The sequence below is a fragment of the Sceloporus occidentalis genome, unplaced genomic scaffold, assembly GCF_023333645.1.
Source record: "Sceloporus occidentalis isolate IW3139 unplaced genomic scaffold, rSceOcc1.0.p SCAF_9, whole genome shotgun sequence".
NCBI lineage: Eukaryota > Metazoa > Chordata > Lepidosauria > Squamata > Phrynosomatidae > Sceloporus > Sceloporus occidentalis.
The window spans coordinates 40,858,271-40,881,880 of NW_028316989.1; the positions used below are offsets into that span (position 1 = coordinate 40,858,271).

The window sequence follows — 23,610 nt, forward strand, 5'->3', positions numbered from 1 at the left end:
GGATGCTTTAATACTTTAATGGGATGGTGGCACATATGATCCCTGTGTGATAATGTCCTAAGTTTCTTATGTGTATTTGGCTGGCTATTGGTTTAGAAATGAGATACTAGACCTATAGTGTTAATGCTATGGTAGAGGACATTGTCTGCTTGATTTTTATTTGCAACTCCTGTACTCTTGCACAAATGTCTGAAGGTATGTTTTGTTGAACTGGAACCTCTGGTTGAATACCAAAAAAGTAACACCTGTCCAAGATTTTGTTTCTTTCCAAACTTTATTAGGAAAAGATTTATTTACTATGGTTTGGGTTTTACCTCATTGACAATTCAGCTAGCAGTGTGATGTCTGTATAGAAGCCTTTAATATAGAAACCTGGTTCCAAGCTAGAAAAATAAAATTTCAGGAAAAGTTTAACTGAATGTTATTTAACATAGTAGTTTTCAACATGCATAGAAATTTTAACATTCAAGAATCTCTTTAAAAAATTTAGTTCCCACACCTGCAAGCTGGAGTGTTACAGAAGGTAAAGCTTTACCATTTGATTCTTCTCAGATATATAAACTCGTCCTTCTAGGACACATTGATATCAATGGGAATGAAGCGCCTGTGTTCAATTTCCTTTCAATTAATTCAACAAACTTTAAGTAATTGACTCTGGCCAAATTATTATCCAAAGTTGTAACCCTACCGTGGATCTTAGCTGTTTTTTTAATACCATTTTTAAATTAAAACACATGTAATATACTTTTGTATATATTTATTATCTGATTTAAAAGTGCAATATTTTTGTACAGCGTGTAATAAAGATTTTGGAACATTTTCCCTTATTTCTAAAACTTATGAATGTTTGTCTTTTTAATATTTGAAATATGTTAACTGCTAGCATTCCTTTTGTTGCTAGTACTTTGGTCTTAGGTGCATATTATCACGAAGCTGGCTTGTAGATATTTGTTGCAGCAGCTTGGTACTCTATGCTTCTTGTGCTGCTACATTAACAAAAGATACATCATATTATTCATTCGTAAGATTAATTTTGATGTTCACAAAAATAAATAATTTTATTACCCCAGGTGCATTATTACTATATGGAAATGGTTTGTCAGCAAATGTACAGGTCTTTGGTGAAAGAACTGTTTCCGGTTCCACTCTGCTTTGCCAGGCAGTAGTAAACTCTGCTGCTGTAGGATTTGTTTCCCTTTGATTATAATGAAATTTTTAATGGTTTCTTTCTTTTAATAATGATTTACGTTAATCAGTTGACATAGGCAAATTGAATTTCTTTATGATTATCATCATTGAACAGTGACTTCAAAGGAGCATCAGTTCATTCAAAAGCAACAAAACAGTGTGGAACCCCTCAAGAGACACCTTCTCTGCTGAATTCCAGTGGCCAAACTGTTCTTTCCAGCTCCTACCTAAGTACCCAGGGATGATCACTTGTGAATAGGCCTCAATGATAAGCACAGTATTAGAAGGCCAATATAGAGGGTCTATGAGTGGCTGTAGTTCCACGGCAATCCTTTTACACACCTGAGATTGTAGTCATTTGGTGATAAAGATGCATGTGTTAACCAGCCATACACAAAGAGGTAACATTTTGAAAGAGCAAGATTTAAGCAACATGCTGGTTGTTTTGTTGTTTGGAAATGAGGTAACAATATTAAGAGTCTGTCCCTGTTGTAGATTAAGGGCCTATATTTACAATTAATCATGAAAAGCATACTGGCTTGCAAGGTCTGAAGTAGTAGTCTTCTATTGATTGGAAAGCTCTACCCTTAGTCTAGCTGCAGTCTAACGTGTACTTCAAGAAATAAGAAACATAAATGATGTGAGTTAAATGTTTTTAATTTGATTTCTCACCATTTATAGAGCATTAATTTTACGCAGGACAAAGCAGAAAACAGGCTCTAACCTCACTCTGCCCTGTGAGAATGTCAAGAGGGAGTGATACAAAACAAATACTCCCAGATGTTCAGAATCTTTCCTGTGTATTTTTGGATGATTTATTTTGTTCCTTAGACATCATTCATTCCTTGATCGGTCTCTGGATTGACGGTTTGGGGAGACAGTACATGACACTTCAGTTATAAAATCGTTTCCCTAAAATAATGAGTACAAGTTGACATACAGGTAAGATACAATCAGGAAAAAAAATATCTTGAAGTGATGACAGTTGTTGGAGAAATTGTTCTTAACATAAACAGACTCATTTAACATGTACATTCCAAAGATAAATCTTACTATGAAATACAGATGGATCATTACACAATTTAAGGTGTACATTTTTTTTTCACTGTGAAATTGATTGAAATCTGAAATAAGCTTTTCAACTCAGGCCCAAATCCATCTTGAGTTAGTCATGGCCATGTTCTCAGTTAAGATGCCATGCATACTGTGCACACCATTTATGAGTAAGACAGTAGACCAGACTTATGTCACACAACCTTCTTAAACCAATGGGACATATTACTCCCAAAGGCTAGTAGCTGTTGATACCTACTGCCCAGAACAACAGCATCAGTAGAGATACCTGGTAGACTAGAGGAGCAAGACTTAGAAGAACATCTGTACTGTAATATGGAACATCACTATCACCATGTTTCAGGACAGCATAGCCAGGAACCACATGATACCATTCTATCAATGATACCATTGCTATTCTATACCTGTTAATGTAAGGAACTTAACATCTGCTTACAAATCTGGGTGTGTTTTTTTAGCGTGAATCACTCTGTAGACCATTAAAACAAATATGGTAAGGATAAGTAAATACAGTTACGTTAATGTTGTACAAATAGGTAAATATATTTCAGTTCCATGGCTTTCAGGGACATGAATCATGTCTAATTTGAGCTGGATTGGTTTCGCACACTGGCTCACAAGCATGTGAAAAGTCACAGACCATTGTTTGCTGAGATGAGGCACATTAAGAGACATATAAATGTCATATAAAAATACTGTTTAATATGTACGTTAAGTTAATGTGATTTGGAAAGGCTGGTCTCTAGTAAAAAATGTCAAGTATCTTGAAAGCGTGAAGCACTGCTCTTCATCATCAGGTCTGTGGGAAGGGGATGCACTAGCACTCTGTCCCCTGACCCTCACAAAAAATTGGCAAGAGAGGTGAGAGGACACAATGTTTGTGGTTTGTCTCACATTTTGACCCCTGTGATCTGCAGCATTTTGTATATAAGTTAGTGATATCAGTATGGCCATTGCATTACAAATAGCATGTTCATAAAAATTCAGACTGATAAAAGCAAACTGGATTGCCAGTCTTCTCAAAATCAGTGATTAAGAATGTTTATATTATCCAAGATTTTATAAGCTATTGGAAAGGAAATGGAAGAAAACCATTTGGCTCTATACGTTAGTTAGACACAGAAAATAAATAGCCTGTTCTGCATGGGATTGTGTCCTCACCCACCAAGGGAATCATTACTTTCTTTGGAGACCCAGGTAGACTCTATGGCTCAGAGCTTGGAGATGACTGATAACCTATCTATAGTAATTCATGCAGGGATAACCTCTTCATTAAATTATAGTCATGTGCTATACACCTTGAAGATGACCCAGAGGCTGCAGCTAGAGCAAAACTCATTACTTAGATTGTGGACTGAAATTGCATTAACAGCCAATACACTTCTTTGAATTCAAGGTGTTTGCGATGAATATCCACAACCTTAAACAGCTTGGGGCCTTGATGCTTGAAAACGTGTCCCTCCAACGTGTCCAAGAAACAAGCTCACTAGAGAGACTCTCCTTTGTGACCCAGCAGTGAAGCCATACACATGAGAGTCTTCTTTGCTGTGGCACTCAGTTGCTGAATGCTCTTTGTTTGGAGGCCAATGCTGGGTCCATTTCAGCATCAAATTAAAATACGGGGTTATTTTGTTTTAAATTAAAGGCATTTGAGTCTGATTTATTAACAAATATATATGTATACACATCAAGAGCCAGTGTAGTGTAGTGGTGTGAGCATTGGACTATGACTCAAGACCAGATTTTGAAGCACCATGAAAACCTACTAGGTAACTTCAGCCAAGTCACACTCTCTCCTCTCTTCAGAGACAGAAAATGATGGATGCCCATCTATCTGAAATGCTTTGATTGGGTATTCCTGCATGACATGGGATTGGGCTGAATGGCCCTTGTGGTCTCTATGATTCTAGCCTTTACATCTTCTTGAGTGTAAACATTTGCATTAGCAAACTGCAATTTATGTAGTGCTGTGTGCGGCATATTAGCCGCCTCTATCTTAATGGAGAGGCGGGATATAAATAAATATTTATTTATTTATTATTAATAAGCCCAGTGTATTTTAGCTGCCCTAAACAGAGGTTGACAACTGGCTGGTCTACCTAGCAATGTAGTTTTCTTTCTGTGATTGGTGGCAGGTAGTTCTTCACAGTCTCAAGCAAAGCTCTGCCCCAACCCAGCTACCCAACACCCTTGAAATGGAAATCCCAAGAATTAACTTCAAAGCTTTTAAATGCAACACACAAAAGGTATCTCCACTTTTAGCACAAATATGGGTGAGGTAGGCTGGGAGAATGTTGCTTGTTATAAGAACAGTACATAATTTTATTCAAATCATGAACTTCAACAGTACTTATATTAACAATTGATTTCAAACATATTGCTGGAAAGGTATTATCTTGTTAAAATGAATACATATCGTATGGTCCAATTAAAGAAATTTCACAGAAATACTGACACACATTTTACTAACAAGTTTTCATCATGAATCTTATATACGCTTAGTAATTTTTGATTCCACAAAACCTTAAAATCATTGTGCTTATTTAGAATCTTTAGATCGATTGTAGTAGTTACCCTCCGCACACTAATTTCCAGTATGCTTATGAGCAAACTACTAGAACTATGAATTATGCTATAACTGCTATTTCTTTTGGAATATGATTACCATTTTCATGGGCAATCTTATGGGTATCTGGGGTGACTCTGCGGAAGAATTTATGACCACGAGAATCAGTGTTGACAAAGACATATCCTGGAGGAGATGGATAGGTTGCTGGGCAGATCTCTTGTTTCTTTGGCGTGTATTCAGTACGGTACATGGTTTTGTCTTCAAAAGGTACTGAGCTAGATACAGGCGCCACCTTCGGAGGCTTGCAGCTCTGACTTGGAACTACACTGTGTGGTATATAGTGAGCTCTGAAGGTGGTCATACCATCGAATTTTGCAGAGGGTTTTGGCATTTCTTGGGTCCGCTTGACAATTTCTGGTCGACAAATATCCCAAGCTTGAAAGGCCTCCCTCATGGTTGTATTGCCCTGGAAGGGGGCATTATTTCTTCTGCTCTTTTCTAATGGTTTCATGATGACAACTGGAGTGATGTTATGCTGAATATAATCAAGATGGCTTGTGGAGTTTAGATCCATGTTACCAGTGGGTGGGATGTACTCTTTGGCTTTGCGGACTTCAGGTAAGGAAACTGCCCAGGGTTGAAAACGTTCACGGAACTCCGTGATTCCATCAAAATGAGACTTTATCTCCACTTTAGACTGTTCAGGCTTGAAGCTTTTTGGAAGTTCACCAGCAAGCCCTCTAAAATCGCGACGATGGGTTGTGGTGTCGTCAAAGGGCTGGCTGTTTGGCTTGTACTCCTCTTTCGACCTTTGAAATTTAGGTTCTAATTGGTGGGGAACAAAATCACTGCGGTGGCTTGTAATGCTGGTAAAAGGTTGGTCTGAAAGTTTGGTCACAACCGTAGGCTTAAAACTTCTTTGGAAAGTGATTTCCCTAGGGAAGAAGGCATCCTGAAAGGTAGTGGTGTTTCCAAACTTTTCAGTAGGAGGATGATAGATGTTCTCCACTTTATGGGAATCCCTTTTTTGAACTTCCCAAGCCCTATAGTCAGCTTTGAGACAAAACCAATATTTATTAATAGATTCTGACAGGGTTGCTAACTGTCTTATGTTCCTGTCCTACAGGTTGATTAATTGCAGGCTACATTAACTGAATGTCTACTCTGTCCTACTGCGTGGTTCCTATCTGATCCAGAAACAGCTAAGAGAATATCCACAATGTAAACTCCTATCAGTTTTCTATAATTTATAGCTTCACTCAGTCAGCTCTGTGAATTGCCATTTGCTGCAGGTACTAAACATTATTAGAAGTCTCTAAAATAAATAAATACAAACTCAGCATCAGAGTTCAGTGAAAAGAGGGAATGGGTATTAAATCAGTGTAAATTTGCAATCCTAAACCCCTTTACTAGGAAGTAAGACCTACTGAACTCAGTGGGATTCGTTTTTTGAGTAAACACGCTCAGAATTCCCTGCAACATGGATGTACATTAAGTTACGGCAGAGGCTAGGAATTCTTTTTTGCTTCAGAGCCCACTGTTATGTATACTTTATAAGTGCATATCCAACAGACTCCTTCATTTAACAGAGCAACTGCCAGGGTAGCACTGCCACACCCAGGTCAGCAATTGCCTCTTCAGCAAGGCAAGTTGGCACATCATCTCTCACTTGCTCCTCTGAGTAAGGCAGCAGGTACTATTACCTTGGTAAGTGGGTATGGTATCTAGTTTGCCTCCTCTAACATAGTTCCTTTCAACAGGTTTTACTAGTATCACTGGTTGTACTTTGTGAGCGTTATAATCTCTTCTATAAGTGGTCCCCAGGTCAATATTTCCAGGCATGGGTTTGTACTCCTCTTGGGGCCGAATAGGCCGATTTGCCACTTCATACGGAAGATAGTCAGACCTGGAGGAAGGGAGCAAAAAGCCGTGATAGCAAGTGACAAAACAGAGTTGAAAATAATAAAGAATTAGCACTTTGTAAGCCATGTTTCATTAGGATTGCATTATTTAACTCTACAGAGTTAGGATAGCAGAACATAGTCTACACACATGCTTGGAGTACTCCATACAAAAAGATGATGACCCACCATCATCCTCTTGTTTCATGTACTGCCATATCTAGTCAGCTAATCTTTCTGAGTGCTTAGCCATATAACATTATGCTTAGGGAAGGGCTGCTAATTATTTTTAATTCAGATATCTGTAAAAACTGCAGATGGTAGGTATTCACCTAAAACAGATTCTTTCCACGTACACACAATGGAATATATCTCTAAAAGATGTTGTCTGCTCTATCATGTTGCGTACACACTTTTTCCAAAATCCATTGTTTTCCAAACAGGCAAAATGCTCTCCCTCTGCTTCTAAATTATTGCTTTATTCATAAACAAATTGAGGAAGAATCCATGTATATCCCATACAATTCACTACTATTTCTTCTAACAAGCAATAGCCTCATTAAAACATAGTCAAATTATTCAATGCTCATTCTAATGTTTCATGTTCTTCCAGAATCAATGCTCTCTAATTCTCTAAGTCCTTCACCTGCCGCATCTTTCTCTTCACTATGATTTCTGAAAGGCCCTGTAATATTGGGAAATATTTACTTGAAAGTTGAGATGCCTTCCATTTTCCCGCCATGGGTTTGATATTCCTGCTTGGGCTTGAGACTCTGGGGAGGAGGGACACTGCCATATACAGGGAACTTGTCTATATATTCAGTCATCGGGCTTTCCTCTCCGCCATGGTCATAAATCCTTGTCGGATTATGAGGGCACCGATGGCGCCTGAGATTTAATAACAAGAAAAGACAAAGGAAGAAAGCACTGATCACAGATAATTAGAGAGATAAAATTGCCAGAAATGCTGAAGCCGCAGCAACATTTTGGAGTATTTGTTTTCTAGTTTTTATGGGGAAAATGGAGAGAGTGGGCAAACATTGTTTAAACAGTGATATTAGCATCCTTTAAAGTCTGAAAATTATTTTGTTACTTTAAGAACATTAAAATGTATTATATACATAACATTACACAGTTGTACAGCTTTGTCTGGTATACAACAAGCGCAGTTCAGTTATGCTGAATTTCCTAACTTCAATGTTCTGAATTGTATGGAACTTCTTTGGTTCTGCCACTTTATTAGGAATAGGCGGAAAGCAATAAAAACAGAATAAATCAAATGCATTAGTAAAACACACCATTATTTTGTCTCTTCTAGTCTTCCATAGTGTCAAATAGACCTGAAACATCCATTCCTGTAAAAATGAACCGAGAAGAGGATACCAAGACCAGAAATTGCAATGATGAGACGCTGTGCATTGTCTTACATAAAAGCCTTCCTGTTATATATAGTTTTTAGCAATAATTTTGAGGGAACCAATATATGAACACTTTTTCTTACATAGTTTCTTAATCATTCTGAAAGAAAATATTTCAAAATCAATTTTTTCATTTTTTTTTCTATTTTCTTCAGAAAAGAATCACAACCCTAATTTTCATCCCCTGCCCTTTGCCTTCAGATCTCTAAAGACAATGCAATGGTAGGTCTTTTATTATAACTGGGTTGCAAGAGCCAGAGTTGAGACATTTCTTGAAACTTCAAATAAAGTACTACAATAGCTTTCAAGAGAAAGCTAGGTATATTATTATATTTATGCCTCCTGGAGTACAATCGAGAGATGGGCAACTGTGGGATGTTTGGGAGGGGTCACATTATTAGACCCCTGGCAGACCTTGGAGTTGTTGCACCTTCCCACCTCACCTAATGCAAAAAACAACAACCCTAGCAAAATTATTTTGGCTCCCAATGCCCTCCACTTCCTTCTAGGTGCTGTGTGTGTGTGTGGGGGGGGGGTTGATGCATGTTTAGATATCTCTGAAACATTTACAACCATGGTCTAGTGGTTTGAGCATTGTACTATGACTGGAGATCAGGGTTCAAATCTCCGATTGGGCATGGAGACCTGCTGAGTGGCCTTGGACAGGTCACACTCTCTCAGCCTCCGAGGGAGGCAAAGGCGAACCCACTCAGACCAAATCTTGCCAAAAAAAACCCCTGTGATAGGGTCGCCATAAGTCACAGGCACAGAACAAATCCCCCTGACTAACCATTGTCCTGGCCAGAGGATTAAGGTACCATCTAACTGGAGTTACATAGCAGAGAAAAATGAATATCCAAATTCTCCCAAATTCATTTCAAAGAAGGCATCAGGAAGTGATCTGTCCTCTTTCCTGTGATGTGTTAGTTTGCAACATGCAGAGAATTTACCTGGGAGACCATTCTAAATGCAAACATCCCACTTCACAGTCCAGGATTCTATCATTTCCTTTACTCTAAAACAGAATTAGACTCCAACCTACCTTAAGACACCGCAATTTTTTGAAGTTATACAAACAGATATGAAACACACACATGAGGTGGCATCCTTTTAGTGGTATACGCAGATATAAGTCCACCTTACTATTACATATTTCTTGTTTGTTTGTGCAAAAGTTGGTATAGCAAATTCCCGCTCCAAAAGATGCTGTGCTTTTGGAAAGAATGTACACATTTGGACATACAGTGGTATTTTGAAGGGATTTCTACTCCCCCAGTGGCCTTGGTTTCGTAATGCTGGTGGAGAGAAGAATCCTTGAAGGGCTCAGTAGAAATTTATTAGCAAAACAAATGAGCAAAACTTCACTGGTTCAGTAAAACGCCTAAAAAGAGAAATGGCATCAATAATATGGTCAGCGAGTATTTGCTCTTCTGTATATGGAAGGAACAAACAAATGACCGATCAGAGTAGGTTAAATCCTTCCCTCTGTTAAAAACTACTGGATAGGTTAAAAACTGCCCCTCTTTAGGTGAGATATTGTAAAGGACTGTTGTACCTTTTGTGGGGTGGACATTCAGGGTAGGACCCATTCAACAGATTCCTTTGTCAGTAACTACTATAACCCACCCAAATGGAGGCAGATCTAGAAACTGTGGTCCACCTGATGGATGAAAGTGACCACTTGGTGGATGGGACTCAGAAGAGCCAGGACATAGTTTTCTATCCATCAAAAGAATATTGTGAAAGGGGGTCTGATATTTGTCCTACATTTTGTCCCTGGTAATAGTGGACAATTATGGCAACCCTAGATAGAGAGTGACTTTTAATGCATATGGGAATCTGAAACTCAATTTCACTTTTCCAGCGCTGGTCTTGCAGTCCTAAGATCCTGGCAAATTTTCTACCACCGTATTTATCTAGTGTCTTAAAATTTTATTCTACACCTAAAAGTTAGAACATCCTTAATCAAAATGGTCTCACCTCCTTTTCTGGTTGCTTGTCCTGCAGCAGTTGTGAAGGGAAGATTTGTTGTTTGAGATGCGGTGAATTGTGACATCAGAAAGAAGTCAACCAGTCATCATTCTCCCTGCGTTCTCTTTGTCTCTCTCTCCTCCTTTTTCTCTCTCTTTCAGTTTTATACATTCTGCCAAACCTTTCTCTGAAAGTAGTTTTTAGAAGTCTAAATCTCATCTCTCTAAGTCACATACTTAGCCTGAATTTCTAAGATCTGTCAGTCCAAAGTTTGGAATAACTCACAAGTAGAAATTTAACTCATTGCATGTCATGTTTTGGGAAGGGTAACAATTAATATTAGTATAAACAATAAACTAAGACTTTATAGAAAAACACATCTTACCTCAATTAATTAATAGTACTTTTTGCTTTAAATATACGTTACTCTATCTGTTCTTGCAAACACTCACCTGGTCACCTGTGGCGATGAGACTATTCCCAGGAGACAAAGCAGACAGCGTATGCAAAATGTAAAGCCTTTTCTCACTGCTGGCATGCTCTTGCCTGTGTTCTCTGAGGTATGCTTGAATTTCATAGTAGCACAGTGAAAGCTTGATGGACAGTAGCTTCTCAAAGGAAGACCTTAAAATAGCTTTTTAAAAGTTCATCTCACAATCCCTCTAGACCAGTGATTCCCAATCTTTAGTCCTCCAAATGTTTTGGACTTAAGCTCCCAGGAGACCCAGCCAAATTGGCCAATAGACAGGAATTTTGGGAGCTCAATTCCAAAACATCTAGAGGATCCAAAGTTTGGAAATCACTGATCTAGACCATTCTTGTGGCCCTAGGGAACCTCCTGCTATTGATCTCAAGCTTTATCCTCATTCCTTGGTAAGCAGGGGAGTCCCAAGATGAAAGCCAGTTTAAGTATAAGAGGGAATAACTGAAAGGAGGCAGCAAATACAAGACGAAAATTTACTCTGTTATATTTGCACTGCTCCACAAAGAGCTTTGGGATGTTGGATGGGAATGAGTTTGGCCATTGCTTAGATTGTTCAGCATTTCCAAAGGCCAAAAATTCCTGTCTAGTTGACATTTGAGTCAACGCTAGTTCTGCAACTCATAAGTTTTTTTTTAAATTAAATTAAATGTTTATGTTTCATAATTCAAGCATCAATGCTCAGGTGTAATTGACACCTGGTCCAAGTCCAAAATGTATCATTTCAAAACTAAACATAGGATTTTAAGAGAACTGTAAAAGACCAGTGACTCTTAAACTGCATAAATACAATCACAGGAACATTTTTTTTTGTGGTTTTAAAAAACAACCTATCTCTGACATTTCCTTTTGCAAACTTTGGCTGGGCCGCACGTCCTGTAAATAAACTGAAACCCTTTTACTGCTCACAAAATACTTCAAGACATTTAGAGATTACAGTTTAGTGTCCTGTCTGCAGACTAGAATAACAGATTGCAATATATGAAGTAAAGGGCCCCTCCGTTTGGAAACACCATTATGCATATCAGCACTACAAAATCCTCAGTGTTATACTGAGTTCAGTATCATAGTTTTCCCACAAAGTATCCTGGGAACTGGGATTTTGAGAGTATGAATCACTATTATGCAACTCTAATCCCCAACATGGAATTTTACTTTCAGGTTTATTTGGGGAACAAGGACTGAGAAATCAAGACCAATGTATACGTATTTAATTGGAAGTAGGTCCAATGGAACTTAATTCCAAGTAAGCGGATAGAGTTGTAGCCTAAGTCAATAGCAAGGGGAAGAAGTCATGCGTCCCCTCTGTTGTTGTCTGACACTCTTCACCACTGAATATGATGGCTACAGCTGCTGAGTTGCAGTCCAAAAACACCTGGAGAACCACCTGAATCCCAACCATGCTCTACAGGGTACATACAGGTACCAACAGAAATCGGCACTAATAGAAATGATGGGAGCAAGCACAGTATTCAGTGCATTAACAGGATTCTGGCTTATGTGAGCAATGCCCAGATTTGGGGGCATGCGGGGCTGCTATAAGAATATTGTCCTACAAGCTATCTATGGTCCAAAACACACTGCAGAAATAATCCAGTTTGAGACCACTTTGGGAACTGTCATTTTGTGAGACATGTAGCCTTCTCTGTCAAGAGAGCTCTGGTGCCACAATAAATTACAGTTCCCTAGCACTGAGCCAGGCCAGTTAAAGCAGTCTCAAACTGGAACGTTTCGGCAGTGTGTTTTGGACCACAGTCGCTCTATTCAAATAGAAAAGAAAGCCTACTATGTATTTTCCTATTGTTTGTTTTCCTCTTAGTGACCAGAGTGTGTATGTACATACTTCACCTCTCCAGGTAACAAGCCCCAAGCAACAAGTCTTAGCACTGAAACATGTGGAGCCATAACAAAAGGGAAACCAATTCAAGTGGCTGCCTTGTTGACTTGACATTGTGTGGACCACAAAATTGTTGCCAGTATGTATTTTGCAAGCCATTTCTTCCTAGGCATGTTTCACAGAACTTGTTGCAGAACGTTGGAAACATACAGGTTTGATTTGAAGGTTCTTTGCCCCCTCCAGTGTTATGCCACCCAACGGCAAGGATTCAAAGGCCTCCTTTGGCGCTTATCGTGATTGATTGATTGATTTGCTTGCTTTTTCTTTAAAGACCTGATTCCATCCCAGATCCCAAAATGCTTTTGAAATTCCCCCTTGGTTTCAAAATAGATATTGTGGGATATAATGTTGCTCATCAAGGAAAAACAAGTCTGGAAGCACTTTGTTTCATTCTTTTTGGCTCCTGACCGCTGGCTTCTAAGCCAGAACCCATTAGAAGAATCCATTTATCTCATAATGAATATAACAGCACCTACCATTAAAATATAGTTCCTTTCTTAAAATATCTAGATGTACTTAAGATGGGTCAAGAAATGTCTTGTATTCTAGAGCCAGCTGAAGAAATAAGAGTCACAAAAATGTGAAGTTTTACAACCCCTTTCAAGGCATATTTTACTCATACCTTCCAAGAGGTTTATTTAAGAGTAATATTTAATGGCTCTCAGGGTCATAGAAGTATTTTTCTGCACCTAATGTATGCCTTAAAAATAGAAATAGCAGCTGCTGGGCTGGAGCTGATGGTTACTGGGAACACAATAGGCAGGGAGGGGAGTTTAACAGGTTCATCCCTTGCTGTGGACCTATGAAAACCTCTCCTCTGAAGCTGTTATTCGTGTTGGGTAGAAAAGCATCACTTTGTAGATCCAGGATGGTGTAGTGATTTGAGCATTGGACAATGACTCTGGGGAGACCTGGGTTTGAATCCTTACTCGGCCGTAGAAACCTGTTGGGTGACCTTAGGCAAGTCACACTTTCTCAACCTTAGAGGAAGGCAAGGCTAAACCATCTCTAAATACAGTAGTTCTTGCCATGAAAACCCCTATGATGGGTTCGCCATGACTTGAAGGAACACGACAACAAAGAAAAGGGTCAGACGTCCCAATAAAGCATTTGAATTCTGGTTCTCCTAGATTTAGGAGATCAGATGCTCTAGTGGTTAAACACAATGCTATCATTTCTCCAGGTTCGACTTTGGAAGCTACTTGAAGGCCTCATTCCCACTTACAACAACAACAACAAAAAAGCAGTTTGCGATCCGAATCAATGGATTGATTCGACAGGGAACCCTGTTTTATGTTGTCGTGTTCCTTCAAGTCATGACAAACGTATCATAGAGGTTTTCTGGGAGAGAATTATTTAGAGATGGTTTACCCTTGCCTTCCTCTAAGGTTCCCTCTACATTGCCCTGATCACATTCCCCCCCCCTATAAAATAACCCACTTGTGGTTCACATTCACGAATGAATCGGTTCAAAATGGACACGCTCCAGCCGACTGAAGGGCAAATTTAAATCGATTCTGATCCGCACACTTGCGCAAAATCGATTTATCCCAAAAGACGTGTGTTAAATGGGCCTAGCGTGTGGTCCCCCCTCTTTCCGAATTGCTTCAGAGAATTGATTCAAGTGGGAACCAGGGTCATTTGAATCGGTTCAAACCGATTTGTGATCCAGATTAAAAGGTAGTGGGAACCAGGCCTTGGTTGCCTTTAGACTGGTCACTCTCTCTCAGCCTTATCTCATGATAAAATAAAGTTATCCCACTTTCACATAAGCATCTTCACGCAGCTTATGTGCTTCTCTCTTTCTCCCTTCCCCACCCACTGTACCATCACAACAACCCTGAGAGGTAGACTGGGACAGATATCGACTTGTCTTTTTAGGGCTGAGAATGGGAGACGTGTGGCTTCTTATCAACCACTCTTAAATACAAATAAATAAAGCATCTCACAATGGCAATCTAGTTAGAAGAAGGGTCATGTGCAGAGAACTCTTCAATGTTTGTTGTGGATGAACATCTAACACTACAGTTGCCAGGTGTCCCTTACTGTAAGGCATGGACCTTATTTGAGGGTAGGAAAGCTTGTCCTTTTGTAGGAATGGCAAGTATCCCTTATTATAATGGATGTCCACCGTTCGAAGGTTGGAAAGCATTTCCTTTTATATACCGCACATACTCAACTCCATGTATAAGTCGAGGGCAGGTTTAGGAGCCAAAATGATGGGTTTTGGTATGACCTGGGGAATAGGTCGAGAGTAAGACTTAGGGTCATGTACAAAGGATCGGAAGCAAAGGAAAGCAATGCCAAGGAACTTACAAACTTCCAGAAGGCATAACTGTTTGTGATCAAACTGATGGCTAGATAGATAGATAGATGAGAGAAGAGAAGAAGGTTAGTTCTTCCAGGACAGATTACACTCTTGCCTTTCACCAGGAGATGGTTGCTATCTTTATGAGAGTTAAGTATAGTACTTACATTGATCCATGGATAAGTCAATGCAGATTTTTTGGGTCCATTTTCTGACTAAGATTTCTAGACCTATACATGAGTCTCTATACAGGAGACTGAACCATCGGTCCCCACCCAAACCTTGCATTTTGGAGTGTGGGCCCTTTGTAAAGACATAAACCAGATCTGGACAAGATGTTAATTTTACAGAGAAATACATGGTTGGTTTAATACAATCAGTACAGTTGGACCTTGGATCCACAAACTTGCCGTCAGCGGATTTCAGCGTCTATGGACGGCAAGGCCATGTTGTCCCCAATGGAGGCAAGTGCACTTGGCTGCATAGCCATGGAAGTCCTCTTGTTCCTAATGGCCCTGTGCGCACACTGCCACTGTGGATGATGGGACTTGAGCCTCTGCGGATTGTGGTCCGGAACGGATGCCCTGCTGATACTGACAGCCGACTGAACTTTTGTTTCGTATTTTGGTAGGAACAAATGCATTACTTTTAACCAAAAAGATGTATCTAGAGGTAGCCATGTTGGCCAGACAGAGAAGTACAATCACATCCCAAACCCACAAAACAGCAATATCCAACAACTACAGTTAAAGCCATGGCTCTGTGCTATGGAATTCTGGGAACTGTAGTTCTATGAGACATTTAACCTGTTCTATCTACGACACCCCTTATGCTATGAAATTCTATGAGACATTTGGCCTCCTCTGTCCAAGACATCCTTTATGCTATGGAATTCTGGGAACTGTAGTTTTATGAGACATTTCACCTGCTCTACCTAAGACACCCCTTTGACTGCCACGGCTCCGTGCTGTGGAATTCTGGGAATTGTAGTTCTATGAGACATTTAACCTTTTCTAAGATACCCCTTATGCTGTGGAATTCTGGGAACTGCAGTTCCATGAGACATTTAACCTGTTCTATCTAAGACACCCCTTATGCTGTGGAATTCTGGGAAGTGCAGTTTGTTGAGGCAGCAGAGCCTGCCAACCTTGCATAACAGCCCCGGGAGGGAAGGGAGCTCCATGCCAGGGAAGGGCCCTCCTTCTCCTCCTCTTCCCCTCTGGAGCTTTCTTCTTACCCGCAGGTGCAAATCTGGCAGAGGCACAGCGGAGCCTTCATCCTCCCGGACTTTGCTCCAGTCCTTCCTTCCTTCCTTCCCAATCCTCTCTCCCTCTCTCCCTTTCCCTCCTCCCCTCCGTTGCTAGGTTACCAGGCAAGCGCCCCGTCGCCTAGCAACAGTCGCGGCGTTCTAAGGTCGGGGAAAAAAACCTCTCGGCTTCCGTAGCCGCGCAGGCGCGTCGGCGGAAACGGAAGAGAAGGACTTCCTGTGGGAGCTGCTGCGGCTGTTGTATTGCTAGGTTACCAGGCAAGCGCCCCGTCACCTAGCAACAGTCGCGAGGGAAGTAAAAACCCTCCCGGCTTCCGTAGCCGCGCATGCGCGTCGGCGGAAACGGAAAAGAAGGACTTCCGGTTGGAGCTAGTGATGTTGCTGCATTGACCGTCGCCTCTCCCTTTCGTTCCGACTGAGGTCCGAAGTACAGCTGCCCTTTCCCTGACAGAAAGGGGCCTAGAGATGGTCCTCACCAGCACCAGAAGCATCATTGGGCTCCAGAAGAAGACCGCCTCCATCAGGAACATCTGTATCCTGGCTCACGTGGACCACGGTGAGGAGAGCAGGAGAGTTATTGTCAGCCAGTATGTCCCAGAATACTCAGAACGTAGTGATACAAAGCAATGACACACACAAATATGTAGGTATATAATCTTAATATAGGTACAATATGCCACAGTATGAATAGCCTAAGCATGGGCAGCGTATATACAGACTGTACAGATCTAAGTAAAGATATGTGCTGAAAGGTATACAAATGCGTTAACCAGACAGTGATGCCTAAGGTAGTTCTCATGGGAAGTGAAATAGAATCAAAACGGGAGATAGAAATAACATTTGAGCATCTGTCGGCGCATGTCATTTATTGTATGTAAACAGTGTCTTTACATGATGCAGAAAAGAAGTGAAACGGTTTTTAAAAGCAGCAAAGCAAGCATTAAGATCCAGAACTTTAGATAACGATCTCTGAAAGTTTTTAAAACAATTTGCAAACTATGGTTTGCAAACAGAAACTTACAATTTACAAACACATTACGCCAGGTATTGTTGACAGGATTTAATTGACAGGAGGGTTATTTTATACAGGTACTTTGTATCTGTAATTTTTTGTTGCCCTTTGCTTGTATTCCGCCTCAATTCCGCAAGGAGAAGGCGGAATATAAGTATATTATTATTATTAAACAAAAACATAGATGACACTTTTAAATCTGTGTGCGTGTTTGTAACGCATAGTTATTCTGTGCCCCAAAGGTTCACTGAGGATTGGATAAACTTTGCAGTGTGTGAAGTCAAAGGCTTTTGTGGCCGCCATCCATAGTTTTTTGTGGGGTTTTGGGGCTAGAAAAACACACAAAACATGGCCATATGGCCCAAAAGAACCACAAAAAGCTGTGCAGTGTGTACCAATACTGACTGTCTTCATACTTATCCAGTGCTAGTTCATACTTATCCAGTGTTAGACCATTAGACATTATGTGGAGATGAAGAGAATCATAGAATCATAGAGTTGGAAGAGACCATAAGGGCCATCCAGTCCAACCCCATTCTGCCATGCAGGAACTCTCAATCAAAGCATCCCCTGTGACAGATGGCCATCCAGCCTCTGTTTAAAGACCTCTAAGGAAGGAGACTCCACTACACTTCGAGGAAGGAGTGTGTTCCACCGACGAACAGCTCTTACTGTCAGGAAGTTCCTTCTAATGTTGAGGTGGAATCTCTTTTCCTGGAGCTTGCATCCATTGCTCTGGGTCCTAGTCTCTGGAGCAGCAGAAACTAAGCTTGCTCCCTCCTCAATATGACATCCCTTCAAATATTTAAACAGGGCTATCATATCACCTCTTAACCTTCTCTTCTCCAGGCTAAACATCCCCAGCTCCCTAAGTCGTTCCTCATAGGGCAAGGTTTCCAGACCCTTCACCATTTTAGTTGCCCTCCAGTTTCTCAACAGCCTTTTTTAATTGTGGTGCCCAGAACTGGACACACTATTCCAAGTGGGGCCTGACCAAAGCAGAATAGAGTGGCACTGTTACCTCCCTTGATCTAGAGAGGATACATGTATTCATAGCAGGTAGAAATTAATGTTAGGAATAATCTTAATTACACTGTTTTTCATCTCAATTCCTTTTCCTGTGTGTGTTTTTGTATCTCTCCCCCCCCCCCCTTTTTCAGGGAAGACAACTTTAGCCGATTGTCTCATTTCCAGCAATGGAATCATCTCTAACAGATTGGCAGGAAAGGTATGATTCAACATCTCCGCCATTCCATTCAGATTCGTTCTTTTTCTCACTTTAAAGCCTCTGAAAATGCTATTCTTTTTTCCTGTCCTTTCTGTTTATGCAGCTAAGGTATCTGGATAGCCGAGCGGATGAGCAGATTCGAGGAATTACCATGAAATCGAGTGCAATTTCATTGTTGTTTGCAAAAGGTAATATAGAATTAAAACATTCTGTGTATGTCTTTGTTGTCTTAAATGTAGTAGTACTACAGTGTAAGCTTAAAATATTCATGTCAAAATGTAACGTTTATATAAGGTGTAAAATGGGTGGACAAATGTGGAGGCTAATTCTTGCTCGCCAGTGGGCCGCTGTTATTGGTGTTGTGTGCCTCCAGGTCGTTTCTGGCTTGTGCTTTTCTTGGCAGGTTTTGTAGTTTTCTTGGCAAGATTTGTTCAGAGAGGGACTTTGCCTTTGCCTGCCTCTGAGGCTAAGAGTGTGACCTGCCCAGGGTCATCTATGGCTGAATGTGGTTTCGGACCCTGCTCTTAAGAGTCGTAGTCCAATGCTCAAACCATTATACCTCATGAACAACTATGCAACCCAAAATTAGAATCATAGAGTTGGAAGAGACTGCAAGGGCCAGCCAGTCCAACCCCTTTCTGCCATGCATGAAATCTCAATCAAAGCATTTCTGACAGATGGCCATTTAAAGACCTCTAAGGAAGGAGACTCCACTACACTCCAAGGACGGAGTGTGTTCCACAGTCGAACAGCCCTTACTGTCAGGAATTTCCTCCTAATGTTGAGGCGGAATCTCTTTTCCTGGAGCTTGCATCCATTGTTCTGGGTCCTTGTCTCTGGAGCAGCAGAAAAGAAGCTCGCTCCCTCCTCAATATGACATCCCTTTAAGTATTTAAACAGGGCTATCATATCACCTCTTAACCGTCTCTTCTCCAAACTAAACATCTCCAGCTCCCAAAGTTATTCCTCATAAGGCATGCTTTCCAGACCCTTCACCATTTTGGTCACCCTCCTTTGGACATGCTCCAGTTTCTCAATGTCCTTTTTGAATTGTGGTGCCCAGAACTGGACACATTATTCCAGGTGGGGCCTGACCAAAGCAGAATAGAGTGGCACTATTACTTCTTTTGATATAGACACCATACTTTTATTGATGCAGCCTAAAATTGCATTGGTTTTTTTAGCTGTCACATCCACTGTTGACTCATGTTCAACTTGTGGTCTACTTGGACTCCTAGATCCCTTTCACATGTGATCTCCTTAAGCCAGGTGTCCCCCATTCTATATCTGTGCATTTCATTTTTCCGCCCTAAGTGCAGTACCTTACATTTCTCCGTGTTGAAGTTCACTTCTGCTAGAACCCTTAGGAGGAAGGAAAGAGATGGGGAGTCCATGACCCTTATGCTTTCACAAGCCCATCTTCTTAGTCTTAAGCCACTGTTCTGTGCTACCTCTAAGAACAAAATATCTTGACACATTTCTAAAATATTTGCTGTTTCTTAATATTTTAATTTTTTATTTCTTTTCTAGATGAACAGGAGTATCTCATCAATTTGATAGACTCTCCTGGCCATGTGGACTTCTCATCCGAAGTGTCCACAGCTGTCAGACTTTGTGATGGCTGCATCATTGTGGTTGATGCTGTAGAAGGAGTCTGTTCGCAGGTGATTAGAAAAAAATACATTTTGGCTAAAAGAGAACATACAGTAAAATGCTCCTGATATCTTACACTCGACCCAAGACACAAAACAAGCAGATTTTTATTGATAATTTAAAATGTAGTAAAAATAATCTTGGAAATATTGTTACAGATAAAGTGTCCACAGTATGTGAGAAATTAGGCTATAGATCCAAGTATGTCTTGCACTTGCTAATGTAATATTGGTTTACTATCAGAAAGAAATAGATTCCTTTAATGGTACTTTTTCAGTAGAACCATTTTCACATCCAGACTTCAAACAGGATTTTAAAAGTTAATTTAGGAGCAAACGTGAGCTGAGAACCTGCAGTGCATTATCAGAATGTAAAATTCTTCCAGGCCTAGATAAGTCGCATCATTCCTCCCTGCACACTTGGAATAACCTTCTTTTGGGCTGGCTGCTCCTTCTCATGGCTGTTCATGATCAGAGGAGGATGAGGAACAGTTAGCAAGCTGCAGGCAGATGTCATCCTCCTGAGTGTCCACAGGACCTCCAAAAATTCCAGGAAGAAACCTTTTTCTTCTGGATGGCTGCCAAACAGTGTCCCCAAACTTTCCCTGGCCGTTGAATAGCTGTCAGGAGGGGCTTGGCCAGAAAACAGGTAGATGGTTCAGAGGCAGCGGATGAAGGTGCTGAATTTTGCCATCCGCCATAACCAAATTATATTTTTTGAAAATATACAGCTGTAACTTTCAGTTACTCCTGCATATATCGCTAACATGATACGTCTTTGCTGCTGTGTTGTCACCTTCAAATCAGTTCCAATGTACAGTGACACTAAAGCAAAATCTATCATGGGATGTTCTTTCCAATATCAGAGGGATTTGCCATTGCCTTCCTCTGAGACAGAGAGAGAATGATTTGGCCAAGGTCACCTACAGGATTTCCATGATTAAGTGGTACAGTGCGCCCGCGTTATATGTGGATTTGAGCATATGCGCTCAAGCCGTGCGGGAGCGCGTGGGGCGCAAGGAGTGGCATGTCCCATTAATATGAATGAGGCGTGCACCTGTGGCGTGCGTGTGAGCCCCATTCAAGTGAATGGGGCTCAAGCATAGGTGGAATTTGCCTTATGCGGGGGGGAAACAGATCCCCCGCGTAAGGCAAAGGTCCACTGTATTTCAATCTTGGTCTCCCAAGATTCTCGTCCAACAGTCAAGATACTACATTCATTCATACTACACTACGCTGGCTCTCAACATCAGTTTGAGTTAACTAGTTAACTAGTTTGTCTTGGTTGACTGTTGTATATGATAGTGGAGCTATTGTTTAATTGAACAATGATTTTATGGGGCAAAAATGGAGGGGATGCTCTTTCTTCCTAAACAACTCTTGTTCATTTATATACTTGCACTATCCCAGAGTGATCTTTTCTTAACTCTTTTGTGACATTATATCACTGAGCATTTCTTCTGTTATACTAGACTCATGCAGTTCTGCGACAGGCTTGGCTTGAAAACATTCGTCCAGTCTTGGTGATTAATAAAATAGATCGTCTCATATTGGAACTCAAGTTTACACCTCAGGAAGCATATGCTCACCTTAAGAATATCTTGGAACAGGTATGAGAAATTTCTAGCTGGATGATTGGTTATTTGCAATCAGCTGTGAAATAAATGCACATGTTCAAAGTATGCAACAAGTAAATCACACTCCTACTTGGATTAATAGAATAAATTCTGGGAGTTTCTTTGGCAAGTTTTGTTTAAAAAAACTTGAGGTGTTCACAGACACAGTTGCTGGCTATTAAGTGGTGCCAGTCAGTAAGCACATCAGTTCTGAAGTAGCTTTACTGGTTTGTTAGTTTTCAGATCAAATTCAAAGTTCTGGATTTAACTTTAATAACTAAAGAGGTTAGACGAAGGAGCAAAATTACATATTACATTAAAAATGTCATTAGCAAGTGTTCATCTCTTTTTATTGTAATTGTAGTTGTAGGTATGCCATTTTCCCACTGAAAATGGTATGCCATTTCCCCACTGTTTTAATTGAATGCGGATTTTAGTTTGTCTCAGCATAAAAAACAGTCATAAAAGCAAAGAGTTGAACTGAAGTAGAATAGAAAATCTATCAGACCAAAAGTGAAAGGAAGATGAAAGAGTGTGAGTCAGAAGGTTAAAAAGACTGGCAACATCAAATGTAGTATAGCTTTTAGAGATTGTCTGTTCCCATATGTTCCTTTCCTTCTGCTCAGACTCATCAACCAATATCCTGGTCTATTTTCCTTGTTATTTGGAGCTAAAACGAAGTGTGGGAAATATGATCACCTTAGTGGTGGCACCTACCATGGAATAGAGGGCTTTAGGAATAATTGGCTGGCTTGGGTTCTGATTGTTGTTGTTTTTAATTTGAATGCATAGCTACTGTTTGGAGGCTGCTTTGATTATTATATTTCTAATACTTTAATGTACATCCTAACTCTGTTTTAGAAATGTTGATTTATGCTGCCTCTGAATCCTGTGTAGGGCTGGAAAGATGGAATTTAATCATGAAAATAAATCAAACAAATTTGTCTCCAGGTAAATGCAATCACAGCAACTCTCTTCACTTCTAAAGTTCTTGAAGAAAGGGCCGAGAAAGAAGTGGAAACTCAGCTGACTTCTGATTCTGCTCATGGAGATCAAGTTTATGACTGGAGTGCGGGCTTGGAAGACACTGATGATTCCCAGCTTTACTTCTCGCCTGATCAGGGGAATGTGGTATTTGCCAGTGCAATTGATGGCTGGGGTTTTGGGTGAGTTTATAGAGAGTTATTTATGAATGACTAAGGCAGCTAAAACTTTTCTGCATTTTGTTCATATAATGACATATACATTTAAAAGATTAATCATTTTTATAACCACTCTACCCAATCCAGTGTTCTCTTGACTGGTGACACCTTTTCAGCAAAAGTCTTTCTTATCACCTTTTTTGCCCCATTTAACTGGAGATGCCAGTGATGGAATTGGGAATATCCCACCGAGCCGTGGTCCTACCCTAAACCAGAATTAGGAAACCTTTGATCCACCAAGTGTTTTTACCTTCACCACACACATACATAAGCTATCCTCTTAAGAGAGCAGGACTATTCTTGATTATTTTATTTTAAAAAAATAAGTATGATGCTGTTTTAAATTCTAATCAACACCTGCTACAGGATTATTGAGTTTGGGCTCTGTTAAGAACTAAACAGTAGCAGTGAAACACAGTTCAGGTTTTGTGGTGTTGGTGGGATAGCTGACTCTGAGAGGAATTAACAATGGCAGTAGTCCTAAACCTCTTGGTCTGATTATGCTTGGAGGTTGATCCCACATCCCAGATGTCGAATCCCAATTAAATTTCACAGGTGATAGTTTGCTCAGTTGGAATTGCTGTTATAGAGAAGTCTTGCAGTCTGGTTACTAATCACAGTACTTTGCTTGGGAGGCAAACATAAAAGGGCATCTCTAGCAGATCAGAAATCATGAGAGGAGGCATTCTGTAAGATATTTTCTGCCCAGATTGCTTTGAGTCTTCAAAAATTAACTTACATTTTGAACTGGGACCAGAATATAGAGGCAATCTCTGCATGGCATTCAATGCAGTTACACTATACGTACACTCATTTAATATGAATT

The 23,610-nt window shown here is 40.3% G+C and overlaps 2 protein-coding genes across 5 annotated transcripts in view; one reads left to right on the plus strand and one right to left on the minus strand.

Moving 5' to 3' along the window:
* Positions 1–4,285: 4,285 nt before the first annotated feature.
* LOC149307374 (stabilizer of axonemal microtubules 2-like) lies at positions 4,286–16,114 on the minus strand. Of its 4 annotated transcripts, none has more exons than XM_089539039.1 (4): positions 16,045–16,114; positions 7,441–7,620; positions 6,535–6,737; positions 4,286–5,884 (listed from the first exon to the last, which is right to left on the minus strand). In XM_089539039.1, exons 1-4 carry the CDS (start codon positions 16,083–16,085, stop codon positions 4,890–4,892), a joined length of 1,419 nt encoding a protein of 472 aa, XP_089395165.1. In that variant the 5' UTR covers positions 16,086–16,114; the 3' UTR covers positions 4,286–4,889. The 4 variants fall into 4 exon arrangements, with proteins under 4 accessions (XP_089395165.1, XP_089395166.1, XP_089395167.1 ...); XM_089539040.1 differs by having other exon boundaries at positions 7,441–10,308; positions 16,045–16,105; XM_089539041.1 differs by lacking the exon at positions 16,045–16,114 and adding an exon at positions 10,574–10,589 and having other exon boundaries at positions 7,441–10,308.
* Positions 16,115–16,499: 385 nt separating this feature from the next.
* Positions 16,500–23,610, plus strand: part of LOC149307375 (elongation factor-like GTPase 1) — a 63,629-nt gene continuing 56,518 nt past the window's right edge. Inside the window, exons 1-6 of the mRNA XM_089539046.1 lie at positions 16,500–16,630; positions 18,247–18,314; positions 18,418–18,502; positions 19,845–19,978; positions 21,439–21,576; positions 22,534–22,748. Coding sequence (XP_089395172.1) covers positions 16,540–16,630; positions 18,247–18,314; positions 18,418–18,502; positions 19,845–19,978; positions 21,439–21,576; positions 22,534–22,748 — 731 coding nt within the window. The 5' untranslated portion in view covers positions 16,500–16,539. The remainder of the gene's footprint in view (positions 16,631–18,246; positions 18,315–18,417; positions 18,503–19,844; positions 19,979–21,438; positions 21,577–22,533; positions 22,749–23,610) is intronic.